At 44.8% G+C, this 22,459-nt stretch overlaps 1 protein-coding gene across 1 annotated transcript; it reads left to right on the forward strand.

Moving 5' to 3' along the window:
- The first annotated feature begins 258 nt into the window (after positions 1-258).
- LOC126067725 (butyrophilin subfamily 1 member A1-like) lies at positions 259-20,462 on the forward strand. The gene is made up of 8 exons (XM_049869931.1): positions 259-294; positions 393-449; positions 3,235-3,610; positions 6,916-7,197; positions 7,311-7,511; positions 9,303-9,329; positions 19,334-19,360; positions 19,789-20,462. Exons 1-8 carry the CDS (start codon positions 259-261, stop codon positions 20,460-20,462), a joined length of 1,680 nt encoding a protein of 559 aa, XP_049725888.1.
- Positions 20,463-22,459: the final 1,997 nt, after the last annotated feature.

Here is a 22,459-nt window from a genome sequence, read left to right on the forward strand (position 1 = left end):
TGGCCCCTCTTGCCGTTTTGTTGCTCTGGTAATGCTGTTTCCTCCTTGATAACAGGGAGCAATATCCAGAGGGCAGGGCAGAGTCTGCTGGGGTGCTTTCTGTAAGCTTTCACTTTCAGAGGGTGAAAAGACTGGAGTGGGGTGATTGTTCTGGTGGGAGTGCTCTGTGGGGGCCCAGGGCCGGGATCTCTGCAGATATCTCTGTAATCAGGGCTGATCCTGCTTCCTTGGATCTCCTGGGAACCACCTGTCTCAGCGATGGGGGACCCTGGGCCCACAGTGTCTGACCTGGAGGCAAGAACTGGGGCTCCCAGAGCAGTTAACTGCAGGTGCAAACTCTGAGGGCAGATTTGGGATCTGCCAGGGTCCCTGTGGCCCTGAACTTACTCAAGCTGCTGACCTTAAAGAAGCTCCAGGAAGTCACTCAAAGCTGGAATGAGGAGAAGCAGGTGAGTAGGCTGAGCAGACACCTATGGGCCACGGAAAGGACCCAGGGAGCAGCTGGCTGTGAGGAGGGGGCTGCGAATATGTGTGCATTTGAGGCTGGACCATAGTCTGTTCTAAGAAGACCGAGGAGAACCACAGAGAGGCTTGTGCCTTTATTCATTTATTTTAAAGATGTTTATGTAGCACTTATTAGAAGCAGGCCCTGTTTACATTACTTGTAGTAACTTTACAAACATAAATTCAAGTAATCCTCATTACAACCCACAACAATATTGATGGAGGCCTTGTTTGCTATCCTCATTTGGAGAAGAGAAAGCCAAGACAGACAAGGTGAAGTAACTTGCCTCAGGTGGTGACAGGGTGAGTGACTGAGCCTGGAGGAGAGCCCAGCATTTGAGCCCAGAGTCTGTGCTTTCCTGACGGTAGGCTGCCTCTCTCCACCCTACACACAGTAGGAGTCCTGGAGATGGTGGGAAGGTCTCCCCCAGGGGAACAGGTGCTGAGGAAGGAAGGCCTGGTGTTTGGGCAGTGGGCTGTGGTATGCATGTTAGTGGGTTGGGAAGAGAAGGAGTGGTGTGTTCCCAGGTTTTCCTAATGGTTGTCTGACACCACAGAGTCTCCCCAGAAAGCCTGGGAGGGGCCCAGCCAGCTCAGGCTTTTCTTCTTACCAGGGTTGGTGGGGCCCACCACCCCATTAGCATAATCAGGGTTTAGGAAATGCTTTGGTCCTCCCTGAGGCTGAGCTGTGGGTGGGCTACCTCCTGTCTGGGGTCCCTGACTCCTGCCCTGTCTCTCCCCAGCTCTGCGGAAATGGAGGGTGGCTCCAGTCGACCTTTGCCCTGCTGTTTCACCTCCGTGCTGCTCCTCATCCAGCTCCCCATGTGGAGGTCTGCAGGTTAGCTCTCCACACCCCTCTGTTTGTGTCTCCCTCTGTTTTGTGGGAACCACAGGGGAGCTGCTGATTCTGGCAGGAGGGATGGAGCTGTGGGGGCCCTGCCCTAGAGAGATTATGGTGCACCCTACTAATTGTAGTTAAGAATTATATAAAACCCACTAAACCATAAATAAGGGTAAAGAATTCTGACCATTACCCCACCGTGACTTCTATAATGTTTAGAACAGTCAAATAGACAATGTCTGAAAATAGCTTTCTCCCCATTTCCCTGCTCTGCTAGTGTCCTAAGCAAAGATGCATGCATGCATTAATTCACTTTATTCTCCTAATGTTCATGGGGAGTCTACTATGGCTTAGTTGTTGCTCTATGAACGGAACAGACAGAGACTCTCTGTCTTCATAGAACTTACATTCTAGCAGGAGGCAGTGAATATTAAATGTAATAAAGCAAGAGAAACTATAGTCTGTAAGAGGAGATTAGGGCTATGAAACCCTGAAGTAGAGAAAGTACGAGCAGTGTTGGGGAGGGGGAGACAGCAGGTAGGTCATGGGTAGGCAGCAGTACTCCATAGAGTAGTCAAGAAAGAGATGTGGACTAAGACTTGGGGAAGGAGCGGAGTGAGAGTGAGGATCTCTGGGGTTAGAGAGTTTTTGCAGGAAGTGTCAGCTAGTGTTCACCTGGCAGAGTGCCTGGTGGATCAGAGAACAAGAAGAGGTAAGCTTTGGTTGGTGCAGAGGGAGTGAGGGGGAGGGATGTAGGAGTTGAGGTCAGAGTGGTCCTGGGGGCCAACCCCATAGGGTCTATGAGTAAGTGGAGGGAAGTGGGGAGCCATTGCAAGGGTTTGAGCAGAGTGGGGCCCTGACATGTGTTGGCTCACACATTAAAAGGCTCACTCGGGCTGCCATGTAGAAAATAGACAGTGGGGGTGGGGAGAGGGTAGATGGGAGAGTTCAGTGTGCTGCTGTCCTCCAGGTGGGAGATAATAGTGACTCGGGCCAGGGTCGAGCAGTAGAGAAGAGAAGATGGTATTTGGGGATCCAGAGCGACTGCAGTGGAGCCAAGTTGCAGCCCATCCACCTCAGAAGGCAGAGGGTGACAGGCGGGATGTGTCTTCTTCTTTAATAAGCCAAGACTGAGCCTCCTGGGAGCCATGGGAGTGAGCTCATGTTCTAAACAGAAATAGCATTTGACCGTGGGTTTTAAGCGCACATATAATTCAGTGTAAGAGAGAGGTATGGGCACAAATAATGAAAGGTATGTGTAGGAGTGGGGAATTTCCTGGTGGTGTCTGAACAATCAGAGCTCAGACCTAGATTTCTGGTGATCTCTGGTCAGCTTTCAGTCCTGTCCTGAGGTGGGGCCAGGCTAGGGCTGTGGTTCTCAAAATGTGGTCCCTGGACCAGCCTATCCCTGGAACTCTTTGTTGTCAATGTTTTTAGCTTCTGTAAGTTGGCCCTGAGTCATGGTGACCCCATAAACAGTGAATCAAAAGTTGTTGTGTCTGCATGGAAAGTAAGAATTCTACCATTGACCCACCAATGCCTTGGGGAGCTCCTTAGAAATGTACAATTTGGACCTCCCATAGACCTACTGAATCAGAAACATTTGGGGTGAGGTCCAGACATCTGTGTTTTACAACCCTGTGGGTGGTTCTGATGCATAGTCAAGCTTGAGAACCAGGGAGTTAAAGAGTTTTTAATGGAAGGGACTCAGTCCAGAAGCCCAGCCACATGAGGGAGGCCCTTTGACATCATTTCTGGGCCATGATGTTGTGGTCAGAATATCTCATCCTATTCGTTGTCCCCACAGCTCATTCCTTTAGGAGCCGGGGTCATCTCCAGTTTTTACTTGATGGCATGATTTCTCCTACCTTCTGCGTTCATGTCTGTAGCTTTCTCACTCTCATGTCTTGTCTACAGAAGAGTTCCTGGTGATTGGTCCCACGGACCCCATTGTGGCAGTGTTGGGCGGGGACACCACGCTGCCCTGCTTCCTGTTCCCGGCCATGAGTGCAGAGAACATGGAGCTGCGGTGGTTCCGTTCCAAGTTCTCAGAAGCAGTGTTCATCTACCAGAACCAGCAGGAGCAGAAGGAGGAGCAGATGCCACAATATGCAGGACGGGTCTTGCTGGTGAGGGACTTCCTCACCCAGGGGCAGGCTGCTGTGCGCATCGACAAGGTCCAGGTTTCTGATGATGGGTTGTACACCTGCTTCTTCAAAAAGGGAGGCTCCTATGAAGAGGCTACGTTGGTGGTGAAGGTGGCAGGTTGGTGACTTGGTCTGTATATTCTAGAGTCTTGGAATGTTGGAGTTGGGAACAGCCTCAGGGATGATTTAATTGAGCCCCTCATTTTAAAGATGCAGAAAAAGAGGCTCATTCATTCATTTATTCCATATAAATAATGTAGAGCCCCTACTATGTGCCAGGCCTTGTTCTAGGTGTCAGGGATATATCAATGAGCCAAATAGAGATCCCTGCCCTGTGGTGTTCGTCTTTTAAATGCAGAGATAGAAAAATCAGAATAAACTTTTAGGGTATAGATGATGTTAGAAAGTGATAAGTTCAGAAGATAAAAGACAAAGTAGAACAGGGAAAGGGAATGAGGATGTGGGCGTGGGGAATGGAATGAGGACTGAGCTGGGCTTTATTGAGAATGTGCTGTCTGAGCAAAGGCTTGAAGAAAGTAGGGATTTAGCCAAGTGCATATCTGGGGGATGAGAATTCCAAGCAGAAAGAAGAGCCAGGGCAAACTCCCTGAGGTAGAAATGTGGCTGTTATATTCTGGGCACACATGGAGGCCTTCTGGCTGGTGGGAGTGAATGGAGGACAGGATGGTAAGAGGTGTCCTTAGTGGACAAAGAGATGTTCCTGGTATAGGCTGCACAGAGGAGGGACTGGTTAATGCTGCCTGGGGTGGTCAGGAAAATTCCCTGGGAGTAGATACTTAAGCTGGCACTTGAGCTCATCAAGCAGTGTTCCAAAGCGTCCTCAGGAGTGAGGGACTGAACTTGAAAAAACATGGGGGCACAGAGAGCATGGTGTGGTTAATAGCAAGTAACCAAATAGGCCTTGGGACTAGAGTATGTGGACTTTGTGGGGTACAGGTGGTGGAGGTTTTGTGGGAGGATTTGAAAGAAGGGGTTGAAGAGGAAGACAGGTGTCTTCTCTGATTTCAGAGAAGGCTTTGTGTGTTATGTTGCAGAGTTTGGATGCAGAGCTGAGGTAATTTTAAGCAGAGCAATGCTGGAAATGCTCATTGTGGCAGTTGTGAGGAGGATGGATACAAGGGAGAAAGGCCGGCAGCATAGAGTGTAGTCATGAGGCAGAGAGGATGACTGCCTGACCTCAGGCAGTGGCTGTGAGGTGGGAAAGGAAGGGTCAGACATTAAAAAGATTTGGAAAGTAGACTCAACTGAGGGAGTAGATTTGGTAATATAGGAGTTTGGAGGGGAAGAGAAGACCACAGAGATTGCCAGAATTTTCCTTGGCTGTTGAGTGGAAGGACTATTGATAATTATGTATCAAATACATGTCACTGTAATAATGCTATGTGACAATCGGTCACAAAACCTCAGTACTATAAAACAATAAACATTTATTTAATTTGAGCTTTTATAGAGTTCATCTAATCTAGGCTGGGCTAGGCTAATCTCAAGTGGGCTCATTCATACATTTTTGATCAGCTGAAGAGGTCCCCATGTGGACCTTGGCTGGGTTTTTCTTATGGATAGGAGTCAGCTGGCTGATTTCAGATGGCTTCAGCTGGGAGACTGGTGTGACAAGGCAATGTTCCCTGAGTTTCATCATATTGCAGGCTAGCCGAGCATGTCCCTCCTGTGGAAACAGTAGAGGGCCTAATGGTGCAAGGAGTTTTTAAACCTTTGCTTGTGTCACATTTGCTAATTTCTCACTGGTCAAATAAAGTCACATGACCTATTCAAGAGTAAGAGTGGGAAGGCACTACAAAGTGATGTGGCAAAGTGTGAGGTGGATATAAAGAAGGTGAAGACCCAGGCTTATACTTGTACTCAATCTACTGCGGACATTGCAAAATGATGAATTCTGTTCTGCAGTTTTGAGTTTGAAGTGTATATGAGGAATCCTTGTAAAGATAATGCATGGGAATGTGGTTGTAAAGATGGGAAATTTGGGAGACAGAGGTGCTTAATTCATATAATTTTGGAAGTGATTTATTGAGAAGCAGCGGGAGCAAAACGAAGCCGGGGAAACTGTGATGTGAGAAGAGTGGAGATTCAAGGACAAAACCGTCACAGGATTCCTGCCTTTAAGGGGTGGGGGTAGGAAGAAAAGTCCAGAAAAGAGAATTAGCAGAGTGACCTGAGAGGTGACAAGCCAAGCATAAGAGAAAGGTGACCAAGCCAAGATGGAGGCAGTTTCAAGATGGAGTTGAGTGTCACGTGCTGAAGGGAGACTAAGGAATCAAGGCTGCAGGGTGATTTCTGGGCTGCCAAGTAGCAGACTTTTGTTAACTCACCAAGAATAGACTCAGTGGAATAGTGAGAGAAGTCAGACTGTTGGAGGCTGAGAAGTAGGTGAGAGGTGTGAACACTGAGGTATTCATGGATTATAAAGCTTACTCTTCTAAGAAGAGGAGAAGGAGACTGTAAAAATTTGAACATGTTTATGTGCTTAGGAAAAGAAGTAGGTGGAAAGGAAGAGATTAACAAGGAGGATGATGCAGGGAGGAGTGAGAGCCCTGGTGGTGCAGTTGTTAACTGCTTGGCTGCTAACCAAAAAGTTGGCAGTTTGAGTCCACCAGCTGCTGTGCGGGAGAAAGATGTGGCAGTCTGCTTCTGTGAGGATTTACAGTCTTGGAAACCCTACAGGGCAGTTCTACTCTGTCTTACAGGGTCGCTATGAGTCAGTGGGTTTCTGCAGTGGGTAGAGAGCAAAGAATTGAGAGGTAAGAACAGAGGAGAGGGAAGGGAGATGATAACTGATGGGACCAGGCCCTAAAAGAGACAGTGACCTTTGGTTTCCAGAGCTCAGGGGAAAAATTATCCTTGAGTGAAGGAGATTTTCTCTCAGTTTGTGAGGGGAAGAAGAGAGTAAGATCAGTTTGGATGAAGAAGAGTTTGTGGGTAATTAACACAAAACAAAAAAAACAAAACCCATAAATCTTTTAATTTCAAATATTTCCTATTTCCTAGAGTAAGTTCAAAAAAGACTTAGTTTCAACAAAAGTTATGATCTAGTTTAACTTTTGTCCTTGAAAAGTTTTTGTAATGAAGCCATCTTCTTTCTCCTGGCCTGGTCTGGCATTTTGTACTTTGATTTATGTTTCCTGGGCTGCATCTCAAGAAAAGAGGTTTGAAAAATTCTTCTCGTTTTTTCTCTGGGCCTCAGTCTTTCCACCTGAGTGGCTGGCTGGGAAGAACAGAGCCCACCTTCAGAGCTCCTAGAGTCCATATGCTCCTTCCTTGGTTTCCACGAGGGGGTGGCCTTCCCATAGAACCTCCAGATTGTTCCCTTAGTTTCATGCTGCCAGGGTCCCGGGATGGCACCTGGGACAAGGCAGCCTCCTGGGCTCCACAGCTTCTCTCTTGCAGGTGTGGGCTCTGCCCCTCAAGTGCACATTGAAGGGCCGGAGGAAGATGGGGTCCGCGTGGTCTGTATGGCCTCTGGGTGGTTTCCGAAGCCCCAGGTTCAGTGGAGAGACCTTAGCGGAGAGAAGTTTCTAGCTTTTTCTGAGGCCCATGCCCAAGACGCTGATGGGCTGTTCCATGTGGAGGCCTCGCTGGTGGTGAGAGACAGCTCTGTGGGGAACGTGACCTGCTCCATCCTCAACCCCATCCTGGGCCAGGAGAAGGCGAAAGCTATTTTCATTCCAGGTCAGCGCTGCTCCTGCTCCCAGCAGGGCCGGGATGGAGGGCACCAAGTCCCTGAGTGTGCTGGGCTGGGCTGGTGTGGGTGTGCCCTAACAGGGTCCCTGGTTTGGTCGCAGAGCCCTTCTTCCCTCAGGCTTCTCCCTGGAAGCTGGCTTTTGCCATGAGCCTGACTGTCCTGGGGCTTCTCATCCTTGGGGCTGGCTATTTTCTCAAGAAGGAGCATTCAGCAAAGGTACAGGCCCAGCAGGAACAGGAGTTTCTTCGGCTGTTTAAGGAGGAGGACAGGCTGACAAAACAGGAGGCACTGAAGACCAGAGGTAAGGCAGGGGAAGGGGCAGGCTGGTGAGGGCAGAGCTGGTTCTGAGAGGGAACAGCTGACAGCAGGACCTGAGCCTCTGGCTGTGGCCTCCAGGGAGACCCAGGGCCTCTGCCCAGAACAGGAGGCTCAGATCTGGAAAAGGCAGCTGGAGCCGTGGAGGCTCAGATGGGTCTGGAAGGAAAACGTTCTCCAGCATATGGCGAGGGTCTTTTTGTGGGTTCTCCAGGCACTCAGTCTTTCCTTTTCTTCGGGGTGGGAGTTCATGCTTATTTTCTCTCTTTCAGATGAACTTCAGGCAGAACTGGGTAAGTTCTTCTCTCCCTCCTGCCATCTCTGTGTCCCTTTAGCCGGCGGCGGGGTGGGGGGGTGGAATTCTGGTTCTTAGCTCACCTCATTTCCTGCGTGTTCCTTTCAGACTGGAGGAAGAAGGTTTATCAGGCTGGTGAGTGACTCTCCAGAAGTCCCTGGGTCTCCTACCCCATCTGTGCCCATGCGTCCCCTCTCCCCGTGTCTCTCTGGCATAGACATCAGGACCCCATTCCCTGGGGGCAGAGGTGGAAGGTGTTGGGGAGAAAAATCGTGCTTCTGGGGCTCTATGGTCTGGGCCTCTGCTTCCCTTCCAGTGCTGGGAACCTGGGGGTGGTGCAGAGGTTAGTGAGGGGGGAGGGCCAAGAGGAGCGCTTGTCCCCGGGCAGAAGTCCAAGGGGACACAGATGAGGCGTGGAATGACGTTCCCAGGCACCACAGGTATGAAACATGCCTGACTGCGGCAGCTGGAAAAGGTAGGGGAAGGTGTTCCTGCTGATGTGTCATTGTTATCAAAGTCTATTCATCTTGAAATTGAGAGGGGGGCATAAATTAGAGATTGCCCCTGGGATCTTGAATTGTGTGTGAGGAGACAACTCAGAGATTGCCCCTGGGTGCTTGTTACCTCGCTACAGCTCTGGTGTGGTGGTGACCCCTGGAATCTGTCATGCATTGTGGGTTTTCTCACCCCAGCCCCGGCCCATCCACAAAGCTCTCATTCTGTACCTGGAAGCTAAAAGGCAGATGCTCAGGGATTGCATTTAAGGAGCTACATAAAAAAAATGGGTCATTAAGTTTAGGGGTATGACTTAGTGGTCCAAGAATCCTCCTCTCTAGGGGTGTCACTTCTCTCCTCTCCAGCTCCTGCAGGTGCTGATGGAAAAGTGATGGGGAGAGGACCAGGATGAGTAAGCAGGGAAATGTGATAATATGAGCTGAGGGCTCCCCAGAGTAGAGGTGTTATTATCTCTAGAAATATTTTTTTCCAAAATGGTTGGCCATTTTACCCTGGATCTGGCCCCATATCTTTGTCATTGATTTCCCCTTTCTGAGGGAATATATATTTTCCAGGTATGTATTTGCAGGAAAATACTAGATATAACAATGCTTTCTTACAATTATGGAATAATTTATATTTGGTTCCCTAAAATATCATCACACATATTTTTTGATTTTCAGTGGGATGCAGGTAGAACTGGAGTTTTTGAGGTTCTTGAGGCACAGTTCAGCCAAGTGACTTGCCTAAAGTCCCACAGCAGCAGCAGGACGGTATGGAACATGAACTATAATCCAGGCTTCCTGACCTGTGGTCATGGGAATTTCCCACCATCACTGGCCAGCTTTGCACGCTGCAGGGGTTCATCTTTTTTCCAGCATCTGTCTACCTCTGGATAGGCACATGTTTAGGGCAGATGGGAGGGTGGCGTCCAGTCAATTCACAGGGATTGTGGCTGAGGTCTCACCAGGGTGTGTTCCCTTTCAGCCTGGAGGAAGGCCCAGCTGTATGCAGGTAAGTGACTCTAACCTTTCTGTGGCCTTACATCCCTCCCCGCCTGGGGCTTCTGCCTCAGCCTGGCCCTTCCTGCATCAGTGGACAGGAAACCAGGATAAAACTGGCTTCCGTGTTCTCCTTGTTACTTAGAGGAAGAAACCCAACAAGGGGAGGGGATCAGAGCATGAGCAAGCAAAGAGGCCCCAGGGCCCTTTCTCTACTGCAGGCCTCTGGTTGGGTTATTAACACCCTCTGAAAACATGTTGTTTACTTCACACTTCCACTTAGTGCTATCAGTGACTGTGGAGAGTTCAGTTGTCAGGAGGGACAGGAGCAGGGTAATAACTGTGCAGGTCAGGCATTGCCAGTCTCTAGAAGATTTCAGAAACTGTACTTACCTGCTTAGGGGTCAGGGCTTCCTTAGGGAGTCCTTGGTTCTCGATCCCTCTGGCCCTGAGAACTCTATGCTTTTTTGGATCCAGTTTTGATTTTCCCATTTCTTCCTGGTCCTGTGAATATCGGCCTCCTCTTTGTTTCCACATGCCCTGACCCCCTGCCCTTGTTGCGTTTCTTCCTCTAAGTCTTCTTGGTTGCAGAAAACATAGTACCTTTAGAGCAGGTGTTCTGAATCTGGGATCCAGGGACCCCAAGATATTTATGGATGGACGCCTGCGTTGGGTGTCTGTGAACCACCTGTAAACATATGAAAGATTCTGTGTATGTGTAACAGGTAGAAAAATGTAATATATAATTGTTCACAGTCATTATCTCCCCTCTGAGGAGAATTTTTCATTCGTGTAATGGGCTCAGAGTGCTAGGTTGAGCTAATTAGAGGTAATGAGTGAAGGTTGCAAAAGGAGAAACCCAGAGAAGTTAAAATTGTTTATAAGAGAGAGGGTGGGGAGGGAATCAGGGAGGAAAAGAAGAGGCAGAGAAGTGGGGAGGAGAAAAGGAAAGTAAAGGAGAGTGTGGGAGACACCTTGTGGAGGTTTTAGATAGACCAAAGGGAGGTCGAAGAGAGGCCAAAGGTCAAGTCTATGTTGGTGGGATCTGGGTTGTTGCCCAGATAGTTTGCAGGTCATTGGGTGCATGGAATGTAATAACTCCTTGACACTTCTTTGAGAGATTTCAGTAAGGATTACATTTATTTTTACCCATTTTTTTTAATGATTCCATTTTTCATATGAAAATAAAATAAAGACTCTGTACATTCAAATCCGAGCACCACCATTTAGTAGCTGTGTGATCGTGTAGAAGTTGCTTAACTTTGTTGTGTCTCAGTTTCCCAATCAATAAAATTAGATAATGAAAACCACTCTTTCACTGGGTAATTGTGAGGATTAAATAAAATAATCCAGGTAAATCATTGAGCCTAATGTATGGCAGGGATGAAGGGTTCCATAAATGATAGTGATTTTTATTACTTGTGCATTGAAAAAAGTCTGGGTCAGTATACATCGGAATAGTAGTAATAGCTCTGTCTGGGTGATTGGATTGTGTTTTAAAAAAAATTTTTATAGTGCTTTAAGTAAAAGTTTACAATTCAAGTCAGTCTCTCATACAAAAATTCGTATACACCTTGCTGTATACTCCTAGTTGCTCTCCCTCTAATGAGACAGCACACTCCTTCTCTCCACCCTGCATTTCCATGTCCATTCAGGCAGCTTATATCCCCCTCTGCCTTCTCATCTTTCCTCCAGACAGGAGCTGCCCACATAGTCTCATGTGTGTGCTTGATTCAAGAAGCTCACTCCTCACCAGTATCATTTTCTATCTTAAAGTCCAGTCCAATCCCTGCCTGAAGTGTTGGCTTTGGGAATGGTTCCTGTCTTGGGCTAACAGAAGGTCTGGGGACCATGACCTCTGGGTCCTTCTAGTCTCAGCCAGACCATTAAGCCTAGTCTTTTTATGAGAATTTGAGGTCTGCATCCCACTGCTCTCCTGCTCCCTCAGGGGTTCTCCGTTGTGTTCTCTGTCAGGGCAGTCATCGGTTGTAGCCGGGCACCATCTAGTTCTTCTGGCCTTAGGCTGATGTGGTCTCTGATTTATGTGCCCCTTTCTGTCTCTTGGGCTCATAATTACCTTGTGTCTTTGGTGTTCTTCCTCATTCTTTGGTCCAGGTGGGTTGAGACTAATCGATGCATCTTAGATTGCCACTTGGTAGCATTTATGACCCCAGATGCCACTGTCCAAAGTGGGATGCAGGATGTTTTCTTGATAGATTTTATTATGCCAATTGACTTAGATGTCCTGTGGAACCATTGTCCCCAAACCTCCACTCCTGCTACAGTGGCCTTTGCAGTGTTCAGTTTATTCAGGAGACTTCTTTGCTTTTGGTTTAGCCTGGTTGTGCTGACCTTGCCTGTGTTGTGTGTTGTGATTCCCTTCACCTAAAATAGTTCTTATCTACTATCTGATTAGTGAATACCCCTTTCCCTCCCTCCCTCCCCACTTTCATAACCATCAAAGAATATTTTCTTCTCTGTTTAAAGTATTTCTTGAGTTTTTGTAATAGTGGTCTCATACAATATTTGTTCTTTTGTAACAGACTAATTCCACTCAGCATAATGCCTTCCAGATTCCTCCACATTATGAAATGTTTCACAGATTCATCATTGCTCTTTATCAATATGTAGTATTCCATTGCGTGAATGTACCATAATTTATTTGTCTGTTTGTCCGTTGATGGGCACCTGGGTTGCTTCCATCTTTTTGCTATTGTAAACAGTACTGCAATGAACATGGGTGTACATATATGTTCATGTAAAGGCTCTTATTTCTCTAGGGTATATTCCAAGGAGGGGATTGCTGGATCGTATTTCTAGCTTTTTAAGGAAGGGCCAAATCGATTTCCAAAGTGGATGTACCATTTTACATTCCCACCAGCAGTGTATAAGTGTTCCAGTCTCTCCATGACTTCTTCAACATTTATTATTTTGTTTTTGGATTAATGCCAGCCTTGTTGGAGTGAGAAGGAATGTCATTGTAGTTTTGATTTTTCATTTCTCTAATGGCTAATGATGGTGAGTATTTCCTCATGTATCTGTTAGCTACCCGAATGTCTTCTTTAGTCAAGTGCCTGTTCATATCCTTTACCCGTTTTTCTAATTGGGTCATTTGTCTTTTTGTAGTTGAGTTTTTGCAGTATCATGTAGATTTTAGAGATCAGACACTGATCGGAAATGTCATAGCTGAAAACTTTTTCCCAGTCTGTAGGTAATCTTTTTACTCTTTTGGTGAAGTCTTTGGATAAGCATTGGTGTTTGATTTTTAGAAGCTCCTAGTTATCTAGTTTCCCTTCCGCATTGTTAGTAATGTTTTGTATACTGTTTATGCCATGTATTAGGTCTCCTAACATTGTCCCTGTTTTTTCTCCCATGATCTTTATGGTTTTAGATTTTATATTTAGGTCTTTGATCCATTTTGAGTTAGTTTCTGTGCATGGTGTGAGGTGTGGGTCTTTTTTAATTTTTTGCGGGTGGGTTCTAGTTATGCCCGCATCATTTGTTAAAGAGATTATCTTTTCCCCATTTAACTGACTTTGGGTCTTTGTCAAATATCAGTTGGGTATACGTGGATGGATTTATGTCTGGATTCTCAATTCTGTTCCACTGGTCTATGTGTCTGTTGTACTAGTACCAGGCTGTTTTGACTATTGTGGCAGCATAATAAGTTCTAAATCAGGTAGTGTGAGGCCTCCCACTTTGTTCTTCCTTTTCAGTAATGCTTTACTTATCCAGGGCCTATTTCCCTTCCATATGAAGTGATTTGTTTCTCCATCTCATTATAAAATGTTGTTGGAATTTGGACCAGAATTACATTGTATTTATAGATCATTTTGGGTCGAAGAAACATTTCTATAATGTTAAGTCTCTGTATCCATGTGCAAGGTATGTTTTTTCCACATCTGTAGGTCTCTTTTGTTTTTTTGCAGTATCGTAGTTTTTTTTTGTATAGGTCTTTTACAACTCTGGTAACACTTATTCCTGAGTATTTTATCCTCTTGGGGGCTACTATAAATGATATTGCTTTGGGTGCGACGTTCTTTTTGTTGTGTAGAGTAATTCAACTGGTTTTTGTATGTCTACCTTGTATCTTGATAGTGTGCTGAATTCTTCCATCAGTTTCAGTAGTTTTCTTGAGGATGCTTTAGGGTTTTCTGTGTATAAGATCATGTCATCTGGAAATAGAGATCCTTTTACTTCTATCTTACCAGTGTGGATGCCTTTTTTTTCTTTATCTAGCCTAATTGCTTTGGCTAGGACCTCCAGCACAATGTTGAATAAGAGTGGTGATAAAGGGCATCCCTTTCTGGTTCCCATTCTCAAGGGGAATACTTTCAGACTCTCTCCATTTAGGACGATGTTCACTGTTGGCTTTGTATACATGCCCTTTATTATTTGAGGAATTCTTCTTCTTTTCCTATTTTGCTGAGAGTTTTTTTTTTTTTATCATGAATGGGTGGGGACTTTGTCAAACGCTTTTTCTGCATCGATTGATAAGATCATGTGGTTCTTGTCTATTGTTTTATTTATGTGATGGATTACATTAATTTTTTTTTCTAATGTTGAACCATCCCTGCATACCTAGTATGAATCCTACTTGGTCACTGTGAATTTTTTTTTTTTGATATGTTGTTGAATTTTATCAGCTAGAATTTTGTTGAGAATTTTTGCATCTAAGTTCATGAGGGATATAGGTCCGTAACTTTCTTTTTTTTGTGGTATCTTTACCTGGTTTTGTTGTCAGGGATATGTATTTTTAGCCATTTTTGAAGTAAACATCTAACTGATAAGAAGATCATGCCAACCTTCCAGTGGTGGTGGTGGTGGTGGGGCAGGAGTAGGGTAAGGGGGAAACTAATGCAGTGAAGGGCTATCCAGAGGACCTGTTTTCTCTGGAGTGAGTTCAGGACATGTGCCCCCTGGGCCTGTGTAACATCCCCTTTCTGTGCTCCAGGATGTTTTTCTTCAGAGTCAGGGATATGTATCATGAGAGACAGAGAGGTGTGACTGGGGAGCATGGAGATCTGGGGAGCAGATATGTGAGGAACCACGTTAGCGAACCTTCCTGAATCTCCCAGGGATTTATTTGTAAACAATGAGGAAAAAGGAGGAGATAATCTTCTTTTACCATCTCCCCCTTCTTTGCTGAATTGAAGTCTCAAGTAATTTAATGTACACCTTGTATATCCTTCTGTTTTCTAAAGGACAAACACCACCACTAAACTAGACTCAACATTTTCATATTAATAGGTTTATATATATGGTGGGAGCCAAATAAATGTCTAATATCCTCTTATTTATAAAACTGGAACAATAATTTGTTACTTAAAGATTTTTTGTGAAATGAAGTAATGAGTATATTAAAATCCACGCCAATGTATTTAATGCATTTAGAGTTTCAAAATTAAATGCAGTTCTCATTTCTCCTCTTCCTGCTTGTTCCTTCCGTTCTTTTTCTTTAGCAGTCTCCAGGAATTATGGTATAGAAAATTATAGTTGGGTCTCAACTAATATCTTTGTGAAAAACCAGCAAAACAGAGCTTACTTTTCTCCATGGGGTCAGGTGGATCACCCTGACCATTGTATGTGACCTTGTTCCATCAAGCAAATCAAGAAAGACAGAAATGCCAGTATAGCCAAATGAACCTGTAAAGTGGGGATGGTGATCACAAATTTTCACATCACATATGCAAGACCTATGCCATTTACTTATTTCTATAAATGATCAAATCTTGTTCCTCAGTCTCTACCCTTTGGAGGTGTTGAATAATTTATGAGTCAGAAAAAAGTTAAAATAATGTTGGAGATTTATTAGTTGATCATACAAATCACGAATTGGGCAACACATAGTATGAGACTGGATGTTGAACCCGAGATGAGGCAGCATGGGGTTTTTATAGTTCAAGGAACAAAGAAAGTCAGGGAAGTCCAAGTGGTTTGACTGAGTCTTTTGGACATTCATCAAAATGTCTCTTGAAATCCTTCATTCTTCAGAATTGTGTTTGGCTAAGAAGACAAATGATGGAAGTCTGAGGGGTCAGTGCCTGGGGACACCAGCTTGTGTGTGGAATGTAGGCTATTTTAAGATTATTAGTTACACTAAAAGTTCAATAAACAAGCTAGTCATTATCTCTAAAGTTTAGGTTAGCTTTACTTTGTCTTCTTCAGACGCCGTTTGAAATCTTCTGCTCAGTTCTTTTACTTCATCAGTTCTTCCTTTTGCTTTAGCAGCTCGACGTTTAAGAGCAACTTTCAGAGTCTCCTCTGTCATCCATCTTCTCTTTCTTTCCTGTCTTTTCAATGACTTCTTGCTTTCTTCATGGATGATGTCCTTGATGTCATTCCACAACTCATCTGGTCTTCGCTCACTAGTGTTCAGTGTGTCAAATCTATTCTTCAGATGGTCTCTAAATTCAGGTGGGTTATACTCCAGGTCATATTTTGGCTCTCGTGAACTTGCTCTGATTTTCTTCAGTTTCAGCTTGAACTTGCGTATGAGCTATTGATGGTCTGTTCCACAGTCGGCCTCTGGCCTTGTTCTGACTGATGATATTGAGCTTTTCCATTGTCTCTTTCCACAGATGTAGTCAATTTGATTTCTATGTGTTCCGTCTGGCGAGGTCCATGTGTATAGTCGCCATTTATGTTGGTGAAAGAAGGTATTTGCAATGAAGAATTCATTGGTATTGCAAAATTCTATCATTTGCTCTCTGGCATTGTTTCTATCAGCAAGGTCATATTTTCCAACTACTGATCCTTCTTCTTTGTTTACCAACTTTCGCATTCCAATCGCCAGTAATTATCAATGCATCTTGATTGCATGTTTGATCAATTTCAGACTGCAGCAGCTGATAAAAGTCTTTCATTTCTTCATCTTTGGCCCTAGTGGCTGGTGTATAAATTTGAAAAATAGTCATATTAACTGGTCTTCCTTGTAGCCGTATGGATATTATCCTATCAATGACAGCATTGTACTTCAGGACAGATCTTGTTAACAACCTGCGTTATGCAGATGACACAACCTTGGTTGCTGAACGTGAAGAGGTCTTGAGGCACTTCCTAATGAAGATCAAAGACCACAGCCTTCAGTATGGATTGCACCTCAACATAAAGAAAACACAAATCCTTACATCTGGACCAATGAGCAACATCATAATAAATGGAGAAAAGATTGAAGTTGTCAAGGATTTCATTTTACTTGGATCCACAATCAACAGCCATGAAAGCAGCAGTCAAGAAATCAAAAGATGCATTGCATTGGGTAAATCTGCTGGAAAGGACCTCTTTAAGGTGTTGAAGAGCAAAGATGTCACCTTGAAGACTAAGGTGTGTCTGACCCAAGCCATGGTATTTTCAATTGCATCATATGCATGTGAAAGCTGGACAATGAATAAGGAAGACCGAAAAGATTTGACGCCTTTGAATTGTGGTGTTGGCAAAGAATATTGAATATGCCATAGGCTGCTGAAAGAACAAACAAATCTGTCTTAGAAGAAGTACAACCAGAATGCTCCTTCGAAGGAAGGATGGTGAGACTGTGCCTTACGTACTTTGGACATGTTATCAGGAGGGATCAGTCCCTGGACATGATGGTTGGTAGAATACAGGGTCAGTGGAAGAGAGTAAGACCCTGAAGGAGGTGAAGTGACACAGTGGCTACAACAATGAGCTCAAGCATAAGAACAATTGTAAGGATGGCTCAGGAGCAGGCAGTATTTCGTTCTGTAGTGCATAGGGTTGCTATGAGTTGGAACTGCCTCGACGGCACCTCACAACAACAATAACAATGCCTTAAACATTTGTCCTGTGAGACCAGATTTTGGCCATATTCTCTGGACTTGGTAGAAATATCCTCTAGCCTCCTTTTTTTTTTTTCCACAGGGGCAAAAGCTCTGCCACTGAAGACATCTCAGGGCTTGACAATATAAATAGGCTTTCGTTTGGTCACCAATCTGCCTTTCTTCTTCCCACATGAATTATGTAAATCAAAGGAGATTATATGGCTTTAGAACAGTGGTGGAGAGGAGTCTCTGTGCTCTCCTTTTCATCATTTTAAGTCCTTACCCTGGGGAGGCTGGTCTCATCTGATCCTTAAGACATTTATGTTGTTGTCTGCTGAGGAGGGGAAGGTCTCATCTGGCCACTTGGGGGCATTACAGGTGACCCTCTTCCCTATAGTAGAGTCCATGTCCAGTGACTTGCCTCTGATTGGAAAACAGGTATACTATACTGCTTCTTCCTCCTGAGTCTGGTCCTCCGGACCCTAGTCCTTCCTGGTCCACTGGCTCTCTGGGCATTGTTGTGTCTCCCCACCTCCCATGAGAGCATGTGAAAATTTCTGGGTCTTCAGCTTTCCACATGCAGATCATGAGGAATCTCATACTCTCTCAAGGTACATTCTTCTACCAGTGCTCCTGCTCCATGTTGGATGTGAGTGTATTAGTTTTCTATTTTCTGTCTGAATGATCTACCACTAATTTAGGGGCTTAAAACAATACAAAGTTATTACCTTATAGTTCTCTACATCAGAAGTCCAACATGCATCTACTGGGGTAAAATCAAAATATGGACAGGGCTGCCTTCCCTTCTGGAGGCTCTTGTTTTTTCAGCTTCCAGAGGCTGCCCACATTCCTTGGCTGGTGTTCTCATTCCTTTATCTTCAAAGCCAGTAATTACAGTATCTTTCTGACCCTGCTTTCATTATCCCTCTTCTTTTAATCACAGCTGGGAAAAGTCTTTACTTTTAAGCATGCATGTGATTAGATTGGTCCACCTGGATAATCCAGGATAGTCTCCCCATCTCAAGGTCCTTTATCTTCATCACATCGGTAAAGTTCCTTTTACTACTGTTAAGTAAGTGGCTTCAGCAAGTATGTTAGCTAATAATAAATGTGGCTTAGGGACTACAAGGAATCTGGGTATTACTCTTAAATCTTGAGGAAATCTCCAATCTTGATTATTAGGTTTTTGCACAGGGAATACAGGAGTGTTACATGAAGTGGTGCAGGGGATATCAATCCCTTCTGTAAGAAATCTTTGATAATGGGTGGTAACCCTTTTATGTCCTCAGATTTCAGGGAGTATTGAGGAAATTTAGGCAGTTTTCTATCCAGATAAATTTGCACTAAGTTGGGCTCAGCAGATTTAATCCTGCCATTGTCTATAGAATTAGCAATTCCCTAGGGAGCGGGACACATGTATGGTAACATATTCACAGGTTCTAGGACTTAGGATTTAGACATCTTTGGGCCCAGTGCCCTGCCTGCCACGATGGGATTTCTCTTGGAAGCTTTTGATGTCTCTGGGCTACTGGAGGAAGCAGATGACTAGATCCAATATTTTTGTGTTCTCCCATGGCTATATGGGTGATTTTGTTCCCATCACCCTATGAAAAAAGGCATGCTGCTAGTGTCTGACCTCTTACTGTATGTACGTGTTTCCTGCTTTGAGCTTCTCTTTCTCCCTTCCTAGAAATCTCTCCATTGCCTTGTAACTTGGGTCAACTTCAGCCATATCCTGAATTCTCTTCACTCATTGCTTATAGTCATTGTGTAAGTTATGTGAGTCAGTTGTAATTCTCTCCATTCATTGTTTGGAGGAATCTTACAAGTTCAGCTCAATCAGCTCTTGCTAAGTAAATGGAGGCCTTGGCAATTTTGACCTGTCCAATTCTTTCTTAACACAGCATAGGTTTAAATGTAGTTGCTGTCTAGGAATTGTGAAAGCATAATTTGATAGCCAAAGCTGGGCAATGACGTTTTGTTCAGGTAGGTATCCAGCCTCTCAGTTCTTGGTTGTTAAGCGTTATGGTTTAGTCTTAATGGGAAGGTTGTAAAGCTTCATGGGAAGGTTGAGGGTTGTGAGTATGTGAGAGAAAAAGAAATAAATACATTAGTTTAGTGTTTCCAAAACATTTCCCCCTGTAACTCCTGCATCACTCTGTTTTGCAAGAAAAGGCGCTGATCTGATGTATAAAGTCTGCAATTCCCTGATATGAAATCTGTGGTTCTCTTGTAGATTGGCGGAAAGAGCAGTTCCAGATCTGTGAGTGACTCACGTGTTCTTTCTTCTTTCTGGGAGCTCCTTTTGCCTCCCCCATGGCTTCTGGCCCCTGTGTCAGTTCTCTGTGGTGATATAGTTGCAGGCACCATTGATGGTGGTGGTGTGGGTGGTGGAGGGGTTGATCAGTGTAGCTAGTGCTACACAGGTGTGGCTGATGTTGGATGTGAAATAGGTATCCCTGAGCCCCTGGAGTCCAGGCTGGTCCTCAAGGGCAGTGTGATGGATCTTAATCCCAAATCAGTCTTTGTTGCTTCTCCTGCTTGGAGGGCTGGGAGTTTGAATCACTAGCTCTCAGTTCTTTATGCTTAGCCCCCTCCCCATGCCACTAAGTAGTTCTGGGGGAAGATGGTTTTGTGCCCTTGTTATGGGCGAGGGGAGGGTCTTGTATGATTCGTTAACTCTCTTTACAGGCTCTGTCACTCTGAACCCACGTTCTGCCCATCCCAACCTGTCCATCTCTCAGGAAAAGACAAGTGTGACCTGGAAGGACATCTGTGAGAAGCAGAATGATGACAGATGCAGTGTATTGGGTCTCAAGGGCATCAGTTCAGGGCGATGTTACTGGGAGGTGGAGACCAGCTATGAAGATAAAAGCGAATGGGCTGTGGGTGTCTGTAGGGAAGATGTTGACAGGAAAGACTGGTTCAGAGAGTGCCCAGACAAGGGGTTCTGGGTTGTGGGATGGTTTGAAGAGGGATATTGTGCCTGTACTACTCCTCAGACATGGCTAAGCCTTAGGCAGGCTCCCTGCAGGATGGGGATTTTCCTAGACTATGATGGCGGGGATATCTCTTTCTACAACATGACCGATGGGTCCCACATTTTCTCCTTCTCTGAGGCTTCCTTCTCTGGGACCCTCTTTCCATATTTCATGTTTAATTCAGGAGACATATCCCTGACTATCTGCTCCACGGTCGGTGGGCCCAGGGGGCTCCCTGTGCCCTTTAACAAAGGTCCTTCTACTTTGAATGAGCCAGTGAGCCCTTCAGGGGAGGGGTTGAGCTCTGCCTCTGGTGGGGATGGTGTTCTCCCAGGGCCTGAATCTCCATTACTTCCCCAAGGCTCCAAGGCTGTGCCTCCATAGGGACACATACCTGTCCCTGTTTCCTCACTTTGGCTCTTTTTGGAGCTGCAGACTCCCCAAGGTGAAAGACTCTGAGGTGAGTGCTGGAAGGCACTGGGAGTCATGCCTTTGTGCTTTTGGATGCAGACTACTGAGGGAGTGTGAGGCTCTGAGAATTGCCAGTTCTTGTCTTGAGTTTCTATAGCTAGAAGAAAAAAAGCTGACTTGTTTGAGCTGATTGAGTGTAGGTAGAATTTGGCTATGAAGGTTGTTTTCCTTTGATAATGAAAAATAAATTTTGTGAACATTTTATACTTTTTGTATATGAAAGAACAGGGGCTGTATCCTTCTGCAGTGTAGAGTATGTTTTATCGAACTTGATTTTGTGCAGAGTGTACGGCCCTAGTTCTATTTTGGGGGTCTAGGCAATCTGGAAACTCTGGTGGCATAGTGGTGAAGAGTTTGGCTGCTAACCAAAAGGTCAGCAGTTCAAATCCACCATGTGCTCCTTGTAAACCCTATGTGGCAGTTCTACCCTCTCCTATAGGGCTGCCATGAGTTGGAATCAACCCAATGGCAGTGGGTTTTTGGGTTTAGGCAACCTGTCCATAAAATGTGCATATTCAAAAATTTCCAAGGAAATGGTTGTTTGATGGACTTCTAAGATGAGAGAAGTATAACATTCACTTTATGCACTTATTCTTGAATGGCCGAATCACACCTACTTTCCCAAATCTTCTGTACATTTGTGTTACTCATGAACATACTGTGTTGTGTTAATTTAGGAAATTAAGAAGAAGGATCTGGCTCTTCTTTTGGTCAGCACTAGGTGGACTGAAGAGAATTGGTAGCCAAATTAAGATGTACATGGACAAGAGAATTTTTAGGAGCAGGAAATTGCAGAGAGCCTTGGTGTGAGCATTGTGTCAGTTGTTAGTGTATTGCCTCTTAGTACTTCCAAGTCCAATGCTCGTGGTAAACGGAAAGCCAGAGCAACAAAAAAGGGACAGGACTATTGAGCACTGAGACTCTTCAGGAATGAAGGTGCGATCATTCCACCAGGTAAAGAACTCTCAGCAGCTGCGGTTCTTGCTGATAGTGGGGGAAAGAAGGGATGGGAAGTAGAAGAAGGAAGTCAAAGGTATCAATTCTAATTTTGTGACCAGATGCAGAAACAAGGACTATAACAGCTTTGCATATTTTATCTTTGGTTTTCATGCATACATGTTTATTTGTACATATAGACCATTTTCTTCTTCCCTTTATTGTTTTATGTACAAGTTGTTGGTGGTTACGTTTATCATACAGAATATGATAACAGAATATCCATTGGAACTCTGACAGAATTTAAGGAGTACGTAATATAGTGGTGATAGATATAATGACTGGAAGTTTTTTGGGAAAATGGTGAGAACTTCTTTACCTGTAAGGATATCTTTGCCTTGATAGGTGAAGACATAGTTTTGTTGCATGAAATTACCAATGTGTGTAAAATGGCGTATATGGAAGCCGAGTAGCCAAAGTGGCTGTTATCAATTTATTGCCTCTCATTTCCAAATTCACACTGTCTTTGCCCTGCTTTGTGATACTGAACCTGGACCTGTAAACATTTCTTCCTTACAAATGGGCACGATGTTAGACCTTGTCAGGACCCTGGGAATACACTGCAAAACATAGCAGAGGAGGAACGTCCCTTCCTGGTTCTGAGCTTTTCTTCTTGATTCTATAGTGTGAAGGCCCAGTTTTGCTCACCTTTTGGTGAATTTGTCTGGCATTGCAGCATGTTGCTTTCCAGGAAGTCTTAATAACACCCGGGGTTGGGGGAGCTTCCCAGGGACTCCTGACACCAGCCCTGGCCTGTGGCATATTAGCAAACTTCTTCATCATGCAATGGACCCCGGTCCCTCTTTTTCCAATGAGGTCTGAATGTCATGCTTGGGAGGGGGCCCTCTCCCAAATTTCTTCCTTTTATATGTTTTCTTCCTGAGCCCCAAAGGTAGTGGCTTTTCCATATAGCT

Source organism: Elephas maximus, chromosome 1 (assembly GCF_024166365.1).
Source record: "Elephas maximus indicus isolate mEleMax1 chromosome 1, mEleMax1 primary haplotype, whole genome shotgun sequence".
In the NCBI taxonomy this organism is placed as follows: Eukaryota; Metazoa; Chordata; class Mammalia; order Proboscidea; family Elephantidae; genus Elephas; species Elephas maximus.

What these genes read in the sequence shown, in the direction of transcription:
- LOC126067725 (XM_049869931.1), top strand. Translation starts at nt 259, where the DNA reads ATGGGGGACCCTGGGCCCACAGTGTCTGACCTGGAG. An exon ending in GAAGGCCCAGCTGTATGCAG is followed by an intron (nt 9,330 to 19,333) that starts GTAAGTGACTCT and finishes GTTCTCTTGTAG; the next exon opens with ATTGGCGGAAAGAGCAGTTC. An exon ending in GAAAGAGCAGTTCCAGATCT is followed by an intron (nt 19,361 to 19,788) that starts GTGAGTGACTCA and finishes CTCTCTTTACAG; the next exon opens with GCTCTGTCACTCTGAACCCA.